Source organism: Doryrhamphus excisus, chromosome 6 (assembly GCF_030265055.1).
Source record: "Doryrhamphus excisus isolate RoL2022-K1 chromosome 6, RoL_Dexc_1.0, whole genome shotgun sequence".
Taxonomy (NCBI): Eukaryota; Metazoa; Chordata; class Actinopteri; order Syngnathiformes; family Syngnathidae; genus Doryrhamphus; species Doryrhamphus excisus.
In genome coordinates, this window is record NC_080471.1 from 12,994,932 (window position 1) to 13,008,084 (window position 13,153).

A 13,153-nucleotide genomic window follows, 5' to 3' on the forward strand; every position below is an offset into this window, starting at 1 on the left:
ACAACCTTTAATTAAACACTTTATTGTATTTTTTTCCCCCAGTGATAGCTTGACTACATGAAATAAATAGTGATGATTACATCATGTAAAAGTGTGCAAAAAGAACACATTCCTCTCCTTGAAAAAAAAAACACACATACTTACCAAACAGAGAGATAAAATTACATGCAAGAAATATGCTGGAGATTACAAGTGGAAATAAACAACTCCAATGGATGGAAGGAATGTATTGTATAACTGTTTAGGCCTCCGGTGGTGTTGTATTTAGAATTGTGTATATCTTTAAACTTCATGACCATAGCTTTTTTTTTTTAATTACTGCAATATCCGGTATATGAATAGCTACTTTTTTCTGATTGTGAACCCTGCAGTTTATACAACGGTGTGGTTAATTTGTGGTGATGTTCCGGTCTCGGGATATCTCATGTGCTTTGGTGCAGTCATTGTGTGCTTTGTGTGCATACCCTTTTTATGGAGAACGGGGTGGATAGTGCATGTGATGCAGCTGCTGCTGGTCTGTTGTTGGATATGGGCAGTGTGGAGTGGTGTTGGTGGGTCTACTGTCGCCAGCGGGTTTCAGGGGCTAGACTGCTACGTGGTGGGGAGGACAGCAAGCTGGGATTTACTGGGATAGTGCTGGGAGCGACGGTGAAAGAGGGAGAAAAGACTGGCAGGGTGCATGATGAGGGAATTGTGGGGCTGTTCAGTTCTGACACTGAGGAAAACTGAGGAGGATGTAGATGGCGATGACAGCGACTTTTCTGGTGGGCTATTAAGCACGAACCGTTAGGGGAGAAAAAATTAAAAGTTTTAAAAATCTTTGTACCAAAAAAACATATGACGTGGACATCTGACATTTATAGATGAACAAACATTTTTTTCCTTGTGTGGCTTATATTCAGGTGCGCTCAGTTCGGAAATTACGGTGGTACTTCTGCTCTTTTACAGCTGCACAGAGCCGGTGTGAAACATCCATTGCAAAAACCATAAACCAGCATAAGGCTCACTTGAGAGCTTCAAAAACAATTCACAGTGAATTGATGACTAAATACAGTACATTCCAACTCAGACTGTTCTAAGCAGGCGTATTCCACTCATATGATGACATTGTGTTTAACTTGTGTGCGTGTATAAGATATGCAGTATGGCTGAACAAAATATGTAGCAGTAACACAAAGTAGTACTACAAAAAAAAAAAAAATAAAGTGAAGGAATGACTGATCAGCTTTGCAATAAAACTATTTGGAAAAACTCTTTCAATTTAGGAACGTTTAAAATTAAAGACAAAAGGTGCAACAGTGAGGCCTCAGCCAAGTACTCCGGTAAAGTCCATTTTGATAACTGCTTTGAGTCACAACCAGGCCCACTATCGGGGTGGGGACTCACCACCCCATGTTAGCTGTGTTCCACACTGAAGGGGCTGGATCTCCCAACTTGCTCAATGCAAATGGCCTAATGCAAATGGTGATCTTGGTGGTGCTCCATTTTTACCACTCATTGTATGTATCCTGTGTAATGTATCTATAATGCATGGTTATAATCACAGCATATCTGCAGAATCCATGTAGATATGCCCAACTAGTCGCTATGGACAGCGTATGGGTGTTTAGTAAGGGTGTCACAAGATTGTGCGATATTAAATTGTGAGAGTTCTCATTTGGAGAAAAGCTGTGTGCCCAGAGCACCCAGAAGCCAATCAGACTACGACATTAATAATATGAATGATGATAAATGTCATATGGAAGTGGCAGTGTGCAAGGCATTATTGGAAGTGCTTTACATACACTATAAACCTTGCAATCCAACCTACCTTGGTGTTTTCAGCGTCAGAGAGTGATACTATGTGGATGTTTTTTTTCCAACAAAGTTGAACAGCTGCTACACTTATTAATATCCAAGCATTCATTCATTTTTTACCACTTTTCTTCATGAGGGTCGCGGGGCTGGAGCCTATCCCAGCTGTCTTCGGGCGAGAGGCGGGGTACACCCTGGACTGGTCGCCAGCCAATCACAGGGCACATATAGACAAACAACCATTCACACTCACAATTTGGAGTCGCCAATTAACCTAGCATGTTTTTGGAATGTGGGAGGAAACCGGAGTACCCGGAGAAAACCCACACATGCACAGGGAGAACATGCAAACTCCACACAGAGATGGCCGAGGGTGGAATTGAACCCTGGTCTCCTAGCTGTGAGGTCTGCTAGGTGCTATGTTATGCTATTGACTCTTAAAGAGAGACATTGGATTTAGTAAACATAGGGTATGAACAATTGTCAACGTGACCTTTTTTTTTAATGTCCCTGAATAAAATACACCTGAAATTAAGAATTTCTTAATTAATTTGAACCCTGGTCTCCTAGCTGTGAGGTCTGCGTGCTAACCACTCAACCGCCGTGCCGCCCATATCCAAGCATACGCTGTAGTAATTTATCAAAGTTACTAGATTTATGAGGTCAAAATACTGTGTTCGGACTTGTCTGCACCCTGAACCACCATTAATTGTGTGTCGTCAGAACCCAAAAAGATTTGAATGCTTGCTTTCCGAGAAGAGACACTGGTTCAACTCAACTGTGTCGTCTAATACAGAACCCACCTCCATTGGGTAGTCTGAAAGATCCAGCCACTGAAGTGTGACACAGCTTTAGTAGAGTGGGAGTGGTTTCTTTCTGGGCCGAACACCCCTCAAAATGCGGCCAAGAAGCAAAGTGTTCTTACTCATCAGAGTCCGATCCGGAGTTCTCTCCATGCGGGACACGGAGAGTCTCTTCAAGGGGTGCTAATGTCCCATCTGGCTTGACACCCATGGGACGGATCAAGCTCTGCCTGTAGACACAACTGCTGATGAGTCAAACAAGACAAAATATTGCTATGTTTATATATGCTGTATATGTAAACTAAGGGTGTTCCAGGAAGCAGTCTTAAGAGGGTTTTTGCAAGACCACGACATGACGACACCCACCACCTCCTTCATGGACACTTGCTCTAGTCTGGAGAATAACCCCTCACCCGCTTGTTCCCCCTCCTCTTCTGTGGCAGTTTAATTACAGGATCAGCACTCTGGATAATCTCCTCAAAGCCACGACTGCCCCTTCATCCTAATCCAATTATACGTCCTGTGTGTGTCTGTGTGTGTGTGTGTGTGTGTGTGTGTGTGTGTGTGTGTGTGTGTGTGAAACACACCACTCCTGCCAAGATGACTCATCTCACAATTGACCATAAGCAGACTTAACTTTTTGACATTTAACTGAAAGAGGTAAATCGAACAGTGCCGTTTCTACAAAACATACTCTTTACATATACAGTACACTGGAACTCTGCACTTGTCTAATGCAACAGATGCCATATACATATGGTGTTTGCCATCCAGTAAGCATCCTTTGGATGTTAAACAGGCTACTTAAGACTCTGGTAGTATGCATGTGACTGTAAACATAGCTGTGTGCCTGCCTGCTCTTCCATTTAGGTAGTAATATTTAGATATTTGTTGCAATTGTGTATTAAAGGGGACCTATTATGCGCCAGTAGCCGCAAAGCCAACTTTACAGGAGCTGATAAAGTGTGATTTATCTTTTTAAATGCTTTTAACATGCAGTCATATGTGTTGGATCCCGAATCCGATCCGGAAGTAGAGACTGGACAGTCGGAGGTTTGTCAATAAAACAGGACGTAAAGAGAACATCTTTTCGCTTTTGGTTGTCTTGAATGCTTCTTCCATAATGATCTTAATTCACAGGATATCTTTCTACTTTTCACAACTTAAGACACTTCCACACAAAAACATCAGATTCTGGCAGACTTCAGTAATGTCTGACAAATTGCTTTCTGCTCAGCTCGATATGCGACATGTACTTTTGTTGTCAAATTTTGAAAAAAAATGTATTGCTAAATACGCCCATCCATCCATCTGCTACTAACTTATCCACGGTTGGGTGGCAGGGGCAGCAACCTAAGCAGGGAGACCCAGACTTCCCTCCCAGTGACCACTTCGTCCAGCTCTTCCTGGCAGATCCAGAGGCATTCCCAGGCCAATGGGGGGATATAGTCTCTCCAAAATGTACTGTGTCTGCCCCAAGGCCTGCTACTGGACTGCTCGGACATGCCCCGAACACGTCCCCAGATGGTTCTACTCTGAGTCTCTTGCTTCTCACCTTTTCTCATGGGCATAGCCCAGCCATCCTACAGAGAAAACTCTTTTCGGCCACTTGTACCCACAATCTTGTCCTAAAGTACCCCAAAGCTTTGCCTTTTGGCTTAGCTCTCCTTCATCACAACGGACCGATATCAAGTCTGCATCAATTCGACTGTTAATCTTGCATTCTATTTTTCCCTCACTGGTGAATAAAACTCCAAGCTACTGTACTTGGGGCAGGATCTCATCCACGACCCAGACAGGAGGACACAAATAGTAGCAACACTAGTTATGTAAGCTACAGTGCTAACATGACGCTCACAGCTCTCAGTATGATGCAGTGCATTTCCAAAACAATGCAAACAACAATAATTTTCGTCTTATGTGGCCAAAAGTGAACATTATTTTGTTGATGAACACAACATTTTTGTTATAGCTCATTAACTTGTGTGGGAGGTGTGTACTGTGAACAAACTGTATCATCTTCCAATTAATGACACACACACACACACACAAAGAAAGGCAGGTAGGTGTAAGAGGTGTCTGGTTCCGAATATGCGCTAATTGGACAAGCAGTTAAGCAGTTAGTGGACAACATTCTTCCAGCTCTCTGACTCATCTCCTGAGAGTCTTGGACTCATCATGCTGAGGATAAAAAGGAAAGGAATCTTCCACGTGCCTCATTACAGCTCACCACCCCACCCCGACAATTATTCACCTTCTTCCTCTGCACACATTCTGTCCCAGCTTGCCTTTCTCCTTGCATGGCCGACTGATTGGCTGCTCTGACTGACAAGAATAAAGTCAGCACACTCAGGATTATTAAAACATGAATGCATGTAAAAGAAATCTGAACTGACAGGTCCGCCACTTGGGTGGAGCCTAATTAATGAAGTCCTAATAACGGCACTGCTTCCATTTTACTCCTTCTGAATGCGGCTGTGTGCTGGAAGTCGGCTGGGCCTAATTGAAGCAAAGAAGGGAGATTCTTGCTCGGATGATTCGGTTGGCAGGGAGCAAAGCTCACCGGTGACTTTTGTGCAAAGTATCATTTTGTTTTAATGCTAGCACAGGAAAGGTCAACACTAATATACAGCAAAGTACCTCCCTGCTGCTTGTTAAAATGTTAGCAGAATGACTAACAGCCTTTGTACACTTTAATACTGCGGAACCTCTAAAGTGGAAGGCCCCTGAGGGCATATCATTTGGGATTTGGACAAAATATTTGGTAGAAACAAAAATGCCACCAAATTAAAATAAATTAACCCAAATTTTTGAGCATGTTAGACTCAAACATATTCCTCGCAGCATTCAAATAGTTGCTTTTGAGGTTCGGGCTTTTCATGACATCATGAAGGCAAATCCTTCTTTTTCATGAAAGGTACCATCTCAGATCCGCCCCAAGTAGATCAGCCTACAGCCCTGTATTAAAAAAAAAGGCTTTGCAACACATCTTAAACTAGAAAAGCACTCGGAGAGCGCAGACCTCCGCCAAGCGCCATATTTCCCCCATACTGTGATTCACACCAAAATAATAATCCTACATTTTTTTGATCATTCTTTGATATTTTATAACTTGTTGGACACTTGTCCTGTATTTTTTGTTTTTGCTCTAACCATTTTTTGAGATCTGTACAAATGCTGAAGATGGTCCTATTTCACAATGTTAAAGAATCCTTGAAAAAATTCCTAGATCCAGACGGTAATACGGATCATCCCCAATATGTAATCAGTTCTTCCACATCCCTTTTCTGACAAGTCCTGAAAATGTCATCAAAATCTAAAAAATTATTTAGAACACAAACAGACAACCATAACCTCTGCGCTGTGCTTGCACTTTGTGGAGGTAAATAAATCTTGGTCTTCCAACTGTACATCAACCAGCTACAGACATGGAAGCTGATAGTTTGATCATTTTGTTTTTCCTCTGTGAAGTAGCTAACCTAGCGTGGCGCTGCTGTTTAAAATGTGAGTGTAATGCTAGCACTGTAGCTCATGTAGGTATGCTAGTGTTGCTACCATGTGTATCCTCCCCTACTACTTATTGTTACACTCTCTCTGATACAAGGCATCTACAGCAATGTTACATTTTACAGGTGTACACGTCTGATAGGTGACTTTAGTACAGTTTTACACATCAACAAAATAGAGTTGCAGACTGTGGTCTTTGTTACCTTGACAACTTGTCCAGCATATTGACAAGCTTCTGAGCTTCGTATTCCTTCTGCTCCTCCGTCATCTCCTCCATGGGATTGGGCATGGGTTCCTCCACGTGACCAGTGATAGGGTTGATGCTGGGGTACAGGATATGGATAACATCAATAAGGATAGCAACATGTCAAATGTTGACATATCACTTTGCTTTTCTGCTGCTATTTTTTAGTCCTTATTTTGATAAATAGGGTACCAAAATATTACAAGCAGCTCTCAGTATGATGCAGTGCAGTACACTGCAACCTAAAAAACACATTTTTGCTCAATTAATACTAAAAGTCAACATCATCTTTGTAAAGCCTAAACTTTTGATACGCCTCTTATTCAAGCTCAAAGGCTTAGCAGGGTTAAATCAATGGACACTCACAAAGGTTTGGCAGTTTTGTATTCCTCTGTGTCAGAGTCTTCATCCTCCGAGTACTCCGTCTCTCCTCTGCCTCCTCCCAGCAGCCCTCTAGCCATAAGGAGTCCTGCTGCGTTTCCATAACCTGTGTATTTCAACAGGTTGTCCACTGGACGACAACACAACATGTCAACTCTTACGTCCTTCCTCGACTTGCCCTCTTCCACCCGCACCCCTCCTTACCACTTTCTTTACACAAAACAAAGAGAAACTCAGCAGCCGCCTGCTTGACAGCCATCTCCACATGAGTCATCAGGCGGACGAGCTTGTTCCTGGTGGTGGTGCCTACTTCAGGCCTGATTTTCACATCTTTGAGTGGTGGAAGTACCTGGGAATGGAATTGCACAGTTTAAAAAGGGAACTATTGTGCTTTTTTTCCACCCTTCTGACCTATAAATATTGTTACAATGTTGTATTATTGTGTTAAACTATGCCAAAGTTTCAGATAATGAGGTTTGCAAGTTGGAAAGTGAGACAAAAAGTTTGGGATGCTCTGAATGGTTGAGTAAAGAGTTTTTTCTAACACCTGCTCCCTGTGATGTCACAGTGAGCCAGACTTTATATGGCCGTTCCCAAATACAAGCTGAAGACCTGCCCGCTCTGCTGCACTGTGAAGATTTCACTGTGTTATCACAGAGTGTGACCAATCACAGCGGAGTGGGCGGGTCCGGAGGCGGGCCATGAGTGGAATAAAACAGAAAGCCAAGGAAATACAGCTGGAATTATTGCAAATTCTGGAAGCTCGAGAAAGCTTTCTGTGCAGTTTATCATATGAAGCTGCTCTATAGGAGTCCACAACAAATGGCCAAAAAATGAGCATCATAGGTCCCCTTTAAAACCAAACCTATACGATGAAGTAAACCAGTTTTGGAAAAACCTACTGTACCTGAGCTTTGATATATCTGCGGATCTCTCTGTGGTGTCTGGATACTTCAGTCAGTAGGCTGAGCACCGGAGTGAGCCCCTCTTTGTAGTTAGAGCCCTGAAAACAAACACTTTCAATCAGCATATCAGCAATATAAATAAGCTTGAAATGGATTCCACACCTCAGCAAAGGTCATACAGCAATGCAGTACTAGATTCTAGTACTAGATTCCTAGGACTTACTAACTTAGCAGCTGCATCGTGTGGTTGATAGAAACTGAAGATGACATGCCGGTGTTGCGTGGTGCATAGATTTCAAAATATTTTTTGGAAAATTACTTTTACCTAAAAACACTTTGCATATTTTATTTTCTTCTTCATAGACTGATTTGTAATATACGACCTTTTAATTCAGATATACTCTATGTTGTGAAAAGGCTGTCTTGACGTTTTGACTTACAAAAACACATTCTGGGACAAGCACCGAAACAGAAGCGAACAGAACACAGAAACTCCTACCATGCGGTGATAATCATAGACAAAATATATGTAATCATACATCATATGATGTATGTATGATGTAGGATATATCAGACAGTGAGCTGACCTAATGTGTGTACTCGGGATGTCACAAGATCTCGCGAGATTAAAACGAAACAAGATTTCTTATTCAGAAAGAAATATGTCATTATTTGTAAATATATATGTATATATTGTAACTAATATAATTAATTACACAACAAATGGAAATTAAATTGATCATTTTGTCGGCCCCAATATATTGCCATGTGCATTAGTGTCTGTTTTAGTGTCTGGTCTCCCACCTCAAAACAGATAGGAAGAGGGTTTATAATGACATGAAGGGAGTGAGCCCTTTTTACAGCCATATAGTCTCTTTTTCTTGGTGGGTGAAGGTGAGTGCCAACAAAGTGCGGAGGAATGTAACAAAGTAAATATTTAATTAGTAGATTGCAATATATTGTCATATATTTTTTCATTGTCCTTTTCTTAAAAACTTAAAATCTTGTCCTCTCATTCTAGTTGACCTAATCTCCTGCATCGCTTTGTCTTGTGACACCCCGAGCGTGTACTGCCATCCAGGATGAGCTTTACCTTGTCTATTCGTTTCTCCATGAAGTCCAGTAACACCTGTATGGCGTCCATGTTTTTACCCCCGTATGCCTCCAGTCCTCCTTGTACGGGCAGGTCGATGAGGACATCCAGGCAGGACACGGGCAGGTTGTTAAGCAGGTTGACGGCGTGGCTATGGGTTTGAGGCAGAGAAGCACAGAAAATTAGGGATGTCCGAGAATTCATTCATTCATTCATTCATTCATTTTCTACCGCTTATCCCCACGAGGGTCGCGCGGGTGCTGGAGCCTATTCCAGCTGTCTTTGGGCGAGAGGCGGGGTACACCCTGGACTGGTCGCCAGCCAATCACAGGGCACATATAGACAAACAACCATTCACACTCACATTCATACCTATGGACAATTTGGAGTCGCCAATTAACCTAGCATGTTTTTGGAATGTGGGAGGAAACCGGAGTACCCGTAGAAAACCCACGCATGCAAGGGGAGAACATGCAAACTCCACACAGAGATGGCCGAGGGTGGAATCGAACTCAGGTCTCCTAGCTGTGTGGCCTGCGTGCCAACCACTCTCGCCCACTGTGCAGCCTGTCCGAAAATTATCTGTATGATATTAGTATAAAAATGTGATATCAGTCAGTATCTGATTTCCCCCCCTGCGAATATGAAAAACAATATTTAAAAAAATGCTGTATACAACACGTGTTCATTCCACCAGAGGAGAGGTGTCATTTTACACATATCGGTATCGAAAATTGAGAGTTGGACAATATCGGCTTTCAGCAAAAAAGCAAATATCAGACATCCCTCATGAAAATGTATCATTATTTCAATTTTATAAAGACAAGCTGGACTACAGTTCTCCAGGTATGTGTACAGTATTCTTTTGTCAAAACTGCAGCAGTTAGAGCAATCGTTTGGATTTGCGTGTGTGCGTCTTTCGCTTGTGTCGTGCTTCAGTCTGCAGCACCTGGGCTCCTAAGACATTAGCTTATTATGCAGTCAAGTTTCTGAGCGGTCACTAAGCTTTCAAAGCCGAGCTCAGCTTGGGGATTGAGAGGTCATCTCTTAAAATACATTAGATGAGAGAGGTTAGCAAACTGTCCAATTACATGCAGGTAATTTGTACATTTATTCCATATCAAGAGTGAAGCTTTCAATGGCCTCCTTTTGACCTAGCCCACAATACAACATGAGTGCAAGCAGATGAATGAATGACAAGCTGCAAGTTTCTCACCTGTGCGCTTCCTCTGTTTTTTCCTCTGTCTCAGTCCTTAACATCAACAGGTGGCGCAAAATGGCAGCCATGAGTCTGTACTGGTGGTCGTCCTCCTTAAAAAAAAGAAAGAAAAAACAAATCACACAAAAGGTTTTCATCCATCTTTAAATATATGTAAAACATAATCTATATATATTAGGGCTGTCAAATTTAAAGTTTGTAATTTAACTAATCACCATTTGCAACTACTGGGTCATTTTATGAACAGAAAGCTAAAAATAGGACACTTATATGTATCTGTATGTAATAACACCTCAAAATGGGCAGCGCTAACTTTCGAATGTGTATTTTCCGCCATCTTGCATCGTGTACCAACATTGCAAGTCACATCCTACATTAAACACATATGTGCATTAGTTATGTTTGTTGTCAGCTAATGATAGCGATGTGGCAAAGTTTGGCTACTAACGTTCAATGTCATTGAATGTATTATAACCAGAGAATAACTGCCAATTGTCGACGGCTTCTCTGAGACTTCTGTTGTGTAAGTGCAACAGAAATGTCTGCGTATACGACAGCAGTGGGTAAAAACCATTAATGTCAATCATTTTATGTCAAATGTTTACAAAGTTTAACTTTAAATTGTGACAAATATAAACATTTATTTGTTTGATATGTTCTTCTACATCACTATTGGTTAGATATGCTAGTTAGTGGTGTTCTTATATTGGTTAATAATAAGTGGTAGTTTGATGCCAAAACAAGACAGCAACTTTAACTACTTTGTCTCTAAAGTTGGGTTGCTAAACTCATTTTCATTGAATGCCATAATGCAGTTATGTGCCCTCCGAGGGTCATCTGTAATAGTCAATATATGAATATAATCTCATGTATTATTATAAACATTCCCATGCATTTGATTATTCTATTTTTAGTTATAACTTGGACAACTTGGTTTGAAATGAGAAATTATTGAGAATGTGAAGGTAGCATTAAACATTCAAGTATTTATTTTTGATAACAAAAAATATTGGAACAGATGATGTGATATCAGTGATTTTTTTCTGTCAAAATGGAAGTGCAAATATATTATAGGGATATAATAAATATATAGAGGGAAAAAGGTGAAGTTCATTATTGACACACATTATTCCTGGAGTTTTGTGGGCCACATCCGGCACCCAGACCTTCTCAAACGTCTTATTTTCTAAAAGGAATTATTTTTTTCCTCCTCCAAACTATAAACAAATTGCACAGGACACTTTGCATTTGGCCTCGGAGGTTCCACTCCCCATTAAGAGCAACAAAAACATGATCCAGTTGATAAAATATCCAAATATAAGTACTATACATACAGTATTTCAGTACTATTAGTACTATTAGTTCATTTTAGTGACACTTGTGATTGCTATGCACTCTCCAGTCATATATTTGCACCCTAAACAAAAGTGTGGTTTTTGTTTAAGGTGATCTCCCATGCAAACTAGCGTCACTCACCTTGCCACCAACATTAGACACAGTGAGGTTGAAGAGGGCTTTGAGAGCCTCCATCGCTCTCTCATTGTCCTCTGCAGGCAGGGGCAAGGCCTGAGGATCTGGACGGGTCACCTCATAGGGGCCGTCCCAGCTCACGTCCAGGGTGTGCTCCATCACTTCCGTGAGCAGCTTCACCACCTGTCCTTCTTTCCTCAGCTCCCCCCTCAGGTCCGCCCTCAGGGCCGACAGCAGGAAGAGAAGGCGAAGCGTGAACAGGCCCACCTCGTGGTGCCAGGCAGGGGCCGTGCGCAGGCTGGCACACAGCCCGTAGGCCAGCTTGACGTCCACGCTCACCTGCTGAGCAGCAGGACTGTTGTACACCACATTGCACAAGCACTTCAAGGCCTCCACCACCACTCTCTCCTCCTCTGCTGATAGCGTGCTTTCCTGCGGTTGCTCCTTGTCATTATCACCCTGTCCCTCTCCAGCGTTCAGTCGGGCCATCCTGGCCAGAGTCAGCATGCCGTCCCGGGTGGCTACAGGTGCCAGGACACACTTGTCCCTTGAGAGGATGCGAAGTGTTTCCAGGCACGTCTTCTGACAGCTGGGTTGTACCTGCATTCCGAGAACTACCAGGACACTCTGACACAACTTCTGAAATGGCAGCAGTCACATTTATTATGCCGCATTAGAAGTGCTTTTAATTGTGAAAATGTACTGATGTTGTCTATAGTACTTACCCTGCGCAGCGTTTCTTCTTTTTGGTTAAAAGTGAAGGTGTGGCTGTTCTGGAAGGACGAAAGAGCTCATTGTGGACAATTTGCATGTCATGGTGCAACTTTTTGAAGTGGAAGTACATGGCGAAAACAATCGAAAGGACTGAACAGAATAACTACGTGCATTACAGTATATGGTTGACAACAATAAGTGCATATTTTGCACGTAAGCAGCCACTGTTATGGCGCTCATAGCTGACGTAAATAAATACACATACTTCATTGGTGCCGGAGCAAAGCTAATATGTAATATTAAATATCACTTGGCTCTACTTGTCTTTATGAGGCTTATCGGGATGACTTGCTGACTTAAAGCAAGCCGCTTAATTAGCAGGGATGCTAGTTAGCAAGCTACGTTTGGTTTGGCTAAAAAGAAGACTTAAAAAAACAAAACAACTAACCTCTGTATTGTACTCCTGGAGAAGCGTTTCAATGTCCTGCCCGTCGGCACTTTCGAGCTGCGATAACACATTAGTCAAGTCCATGGTGGTTATCAAGAGAAATTCAAACACGGTTCTTAGTACTGAGCCGCTAGCAAGCTAGCTGTCAGCCAGGCTACCGTGGTGCGTTTGGGTGTCGGTTTTGCCATTACGGAACTTCTGCAACTGTTTCCGGGAGAGGGGCGCTTCCCACTGGTGCGTTTCATTGTCACTATCGGCAGCGGAATTCCCAAACTCACTTCAAAGCTACAACAGCTCTCTTTTTACTGCCCAAATACGTAAAATAACTATTACAATTGACATTTTCAGCGGAAATGCATACAAAGAAATGCTGTCTGAAATCTTTTTCACGTTTTTAGAATCACAGTAATTTTTTTATTATTATTTAGATTTGAACGGATTTCTTCAATTGGATTAGAACTAAACTACTTAATAGTCTTTTATATCTATATTTGATATACAGCCACTGTTTCCCTCTGTTGCCTCTGAATTACAAACCGTAAGAAAACAAGCATTTAAATATGCTTTATGACAGA

General features: G+C 42.0%; 1 protein-coding gene across 3 annotated transcripts; it reads right to left on the reverse strand.

The window, feature by feature from the left end:
- Positions 1–6: 6 nt before the first annotated feature.
- On the reverse strand, positions 7–12,770 carry ric8b (RIC8 guanine nucleotide exchange factor B). 3 transcript variants are annotated; one of them, XM_058076691.1, is made up of 10 exons: positions 12,579–12,770; positions 12,142–12,189; positions 11,423–12,055; positions 9,944–10,038; positions 8,728–8,878; positions 7,637–7,732; positions 6,934–7,078; positions 6,715–6,859; positions 6,308–6,427; positions 7–2,839 (listed from the first exon to the last, which is right to left on the reverse strand). In XM_058076691.1, exons 1-10 carry the CDS (start codon positions 12,660–12,662, stop codon positions 2,716–2,718), a joined length of 1,641 nt encoding a protein of 546 aa, XP_057932674.1. In that variant the 5' UTR covers positions 12,663–12,770; the 3' UTR covers positions 7–2,715. The 3 variants fall into 3 exon arrangements, with proteins under 3 accessions (XP_057932674.1, XP_057932673.1, XP_057932675.1); XM_058076690.1 differs by having other exon boundaries at positions 7–2,842; XM_058076692.1 differs by having other exon boundaries at positions 7–2,827; positions 12,579–12,769.
- Between the last annotated feature and the right edge of the window lie 383 nt (positions 12,771–13,153).

What these genes read in the sequence shown, in the direction of transcription:
- ric8b (XM_058076690.1), bottom strand. Translation starts at nt 12,662, where the DNA reads ATGGACTTGACTAATGTGTTATCGCAGCTCGAAAGTGCCGACGGGCAG. An exon ending in AAGAAGAAACGCTGCGCAGG is followed by an intron (nt 12,056 to 12,141) that starts GTAAGTACTATA and finishes CTGCCATTTCAG; the next exon opens with AAGTTGTGTCAGAGTGTCCT. An exon ending in TGGAGAAACGAATAGACAAG is followed by an intron (nt 7,733 to 8,727) that starts GTAAAGCTCATC and finishes GTTTGTTTTCAG; the next exon opens with GGCTCTAACTACAAAGAGGG.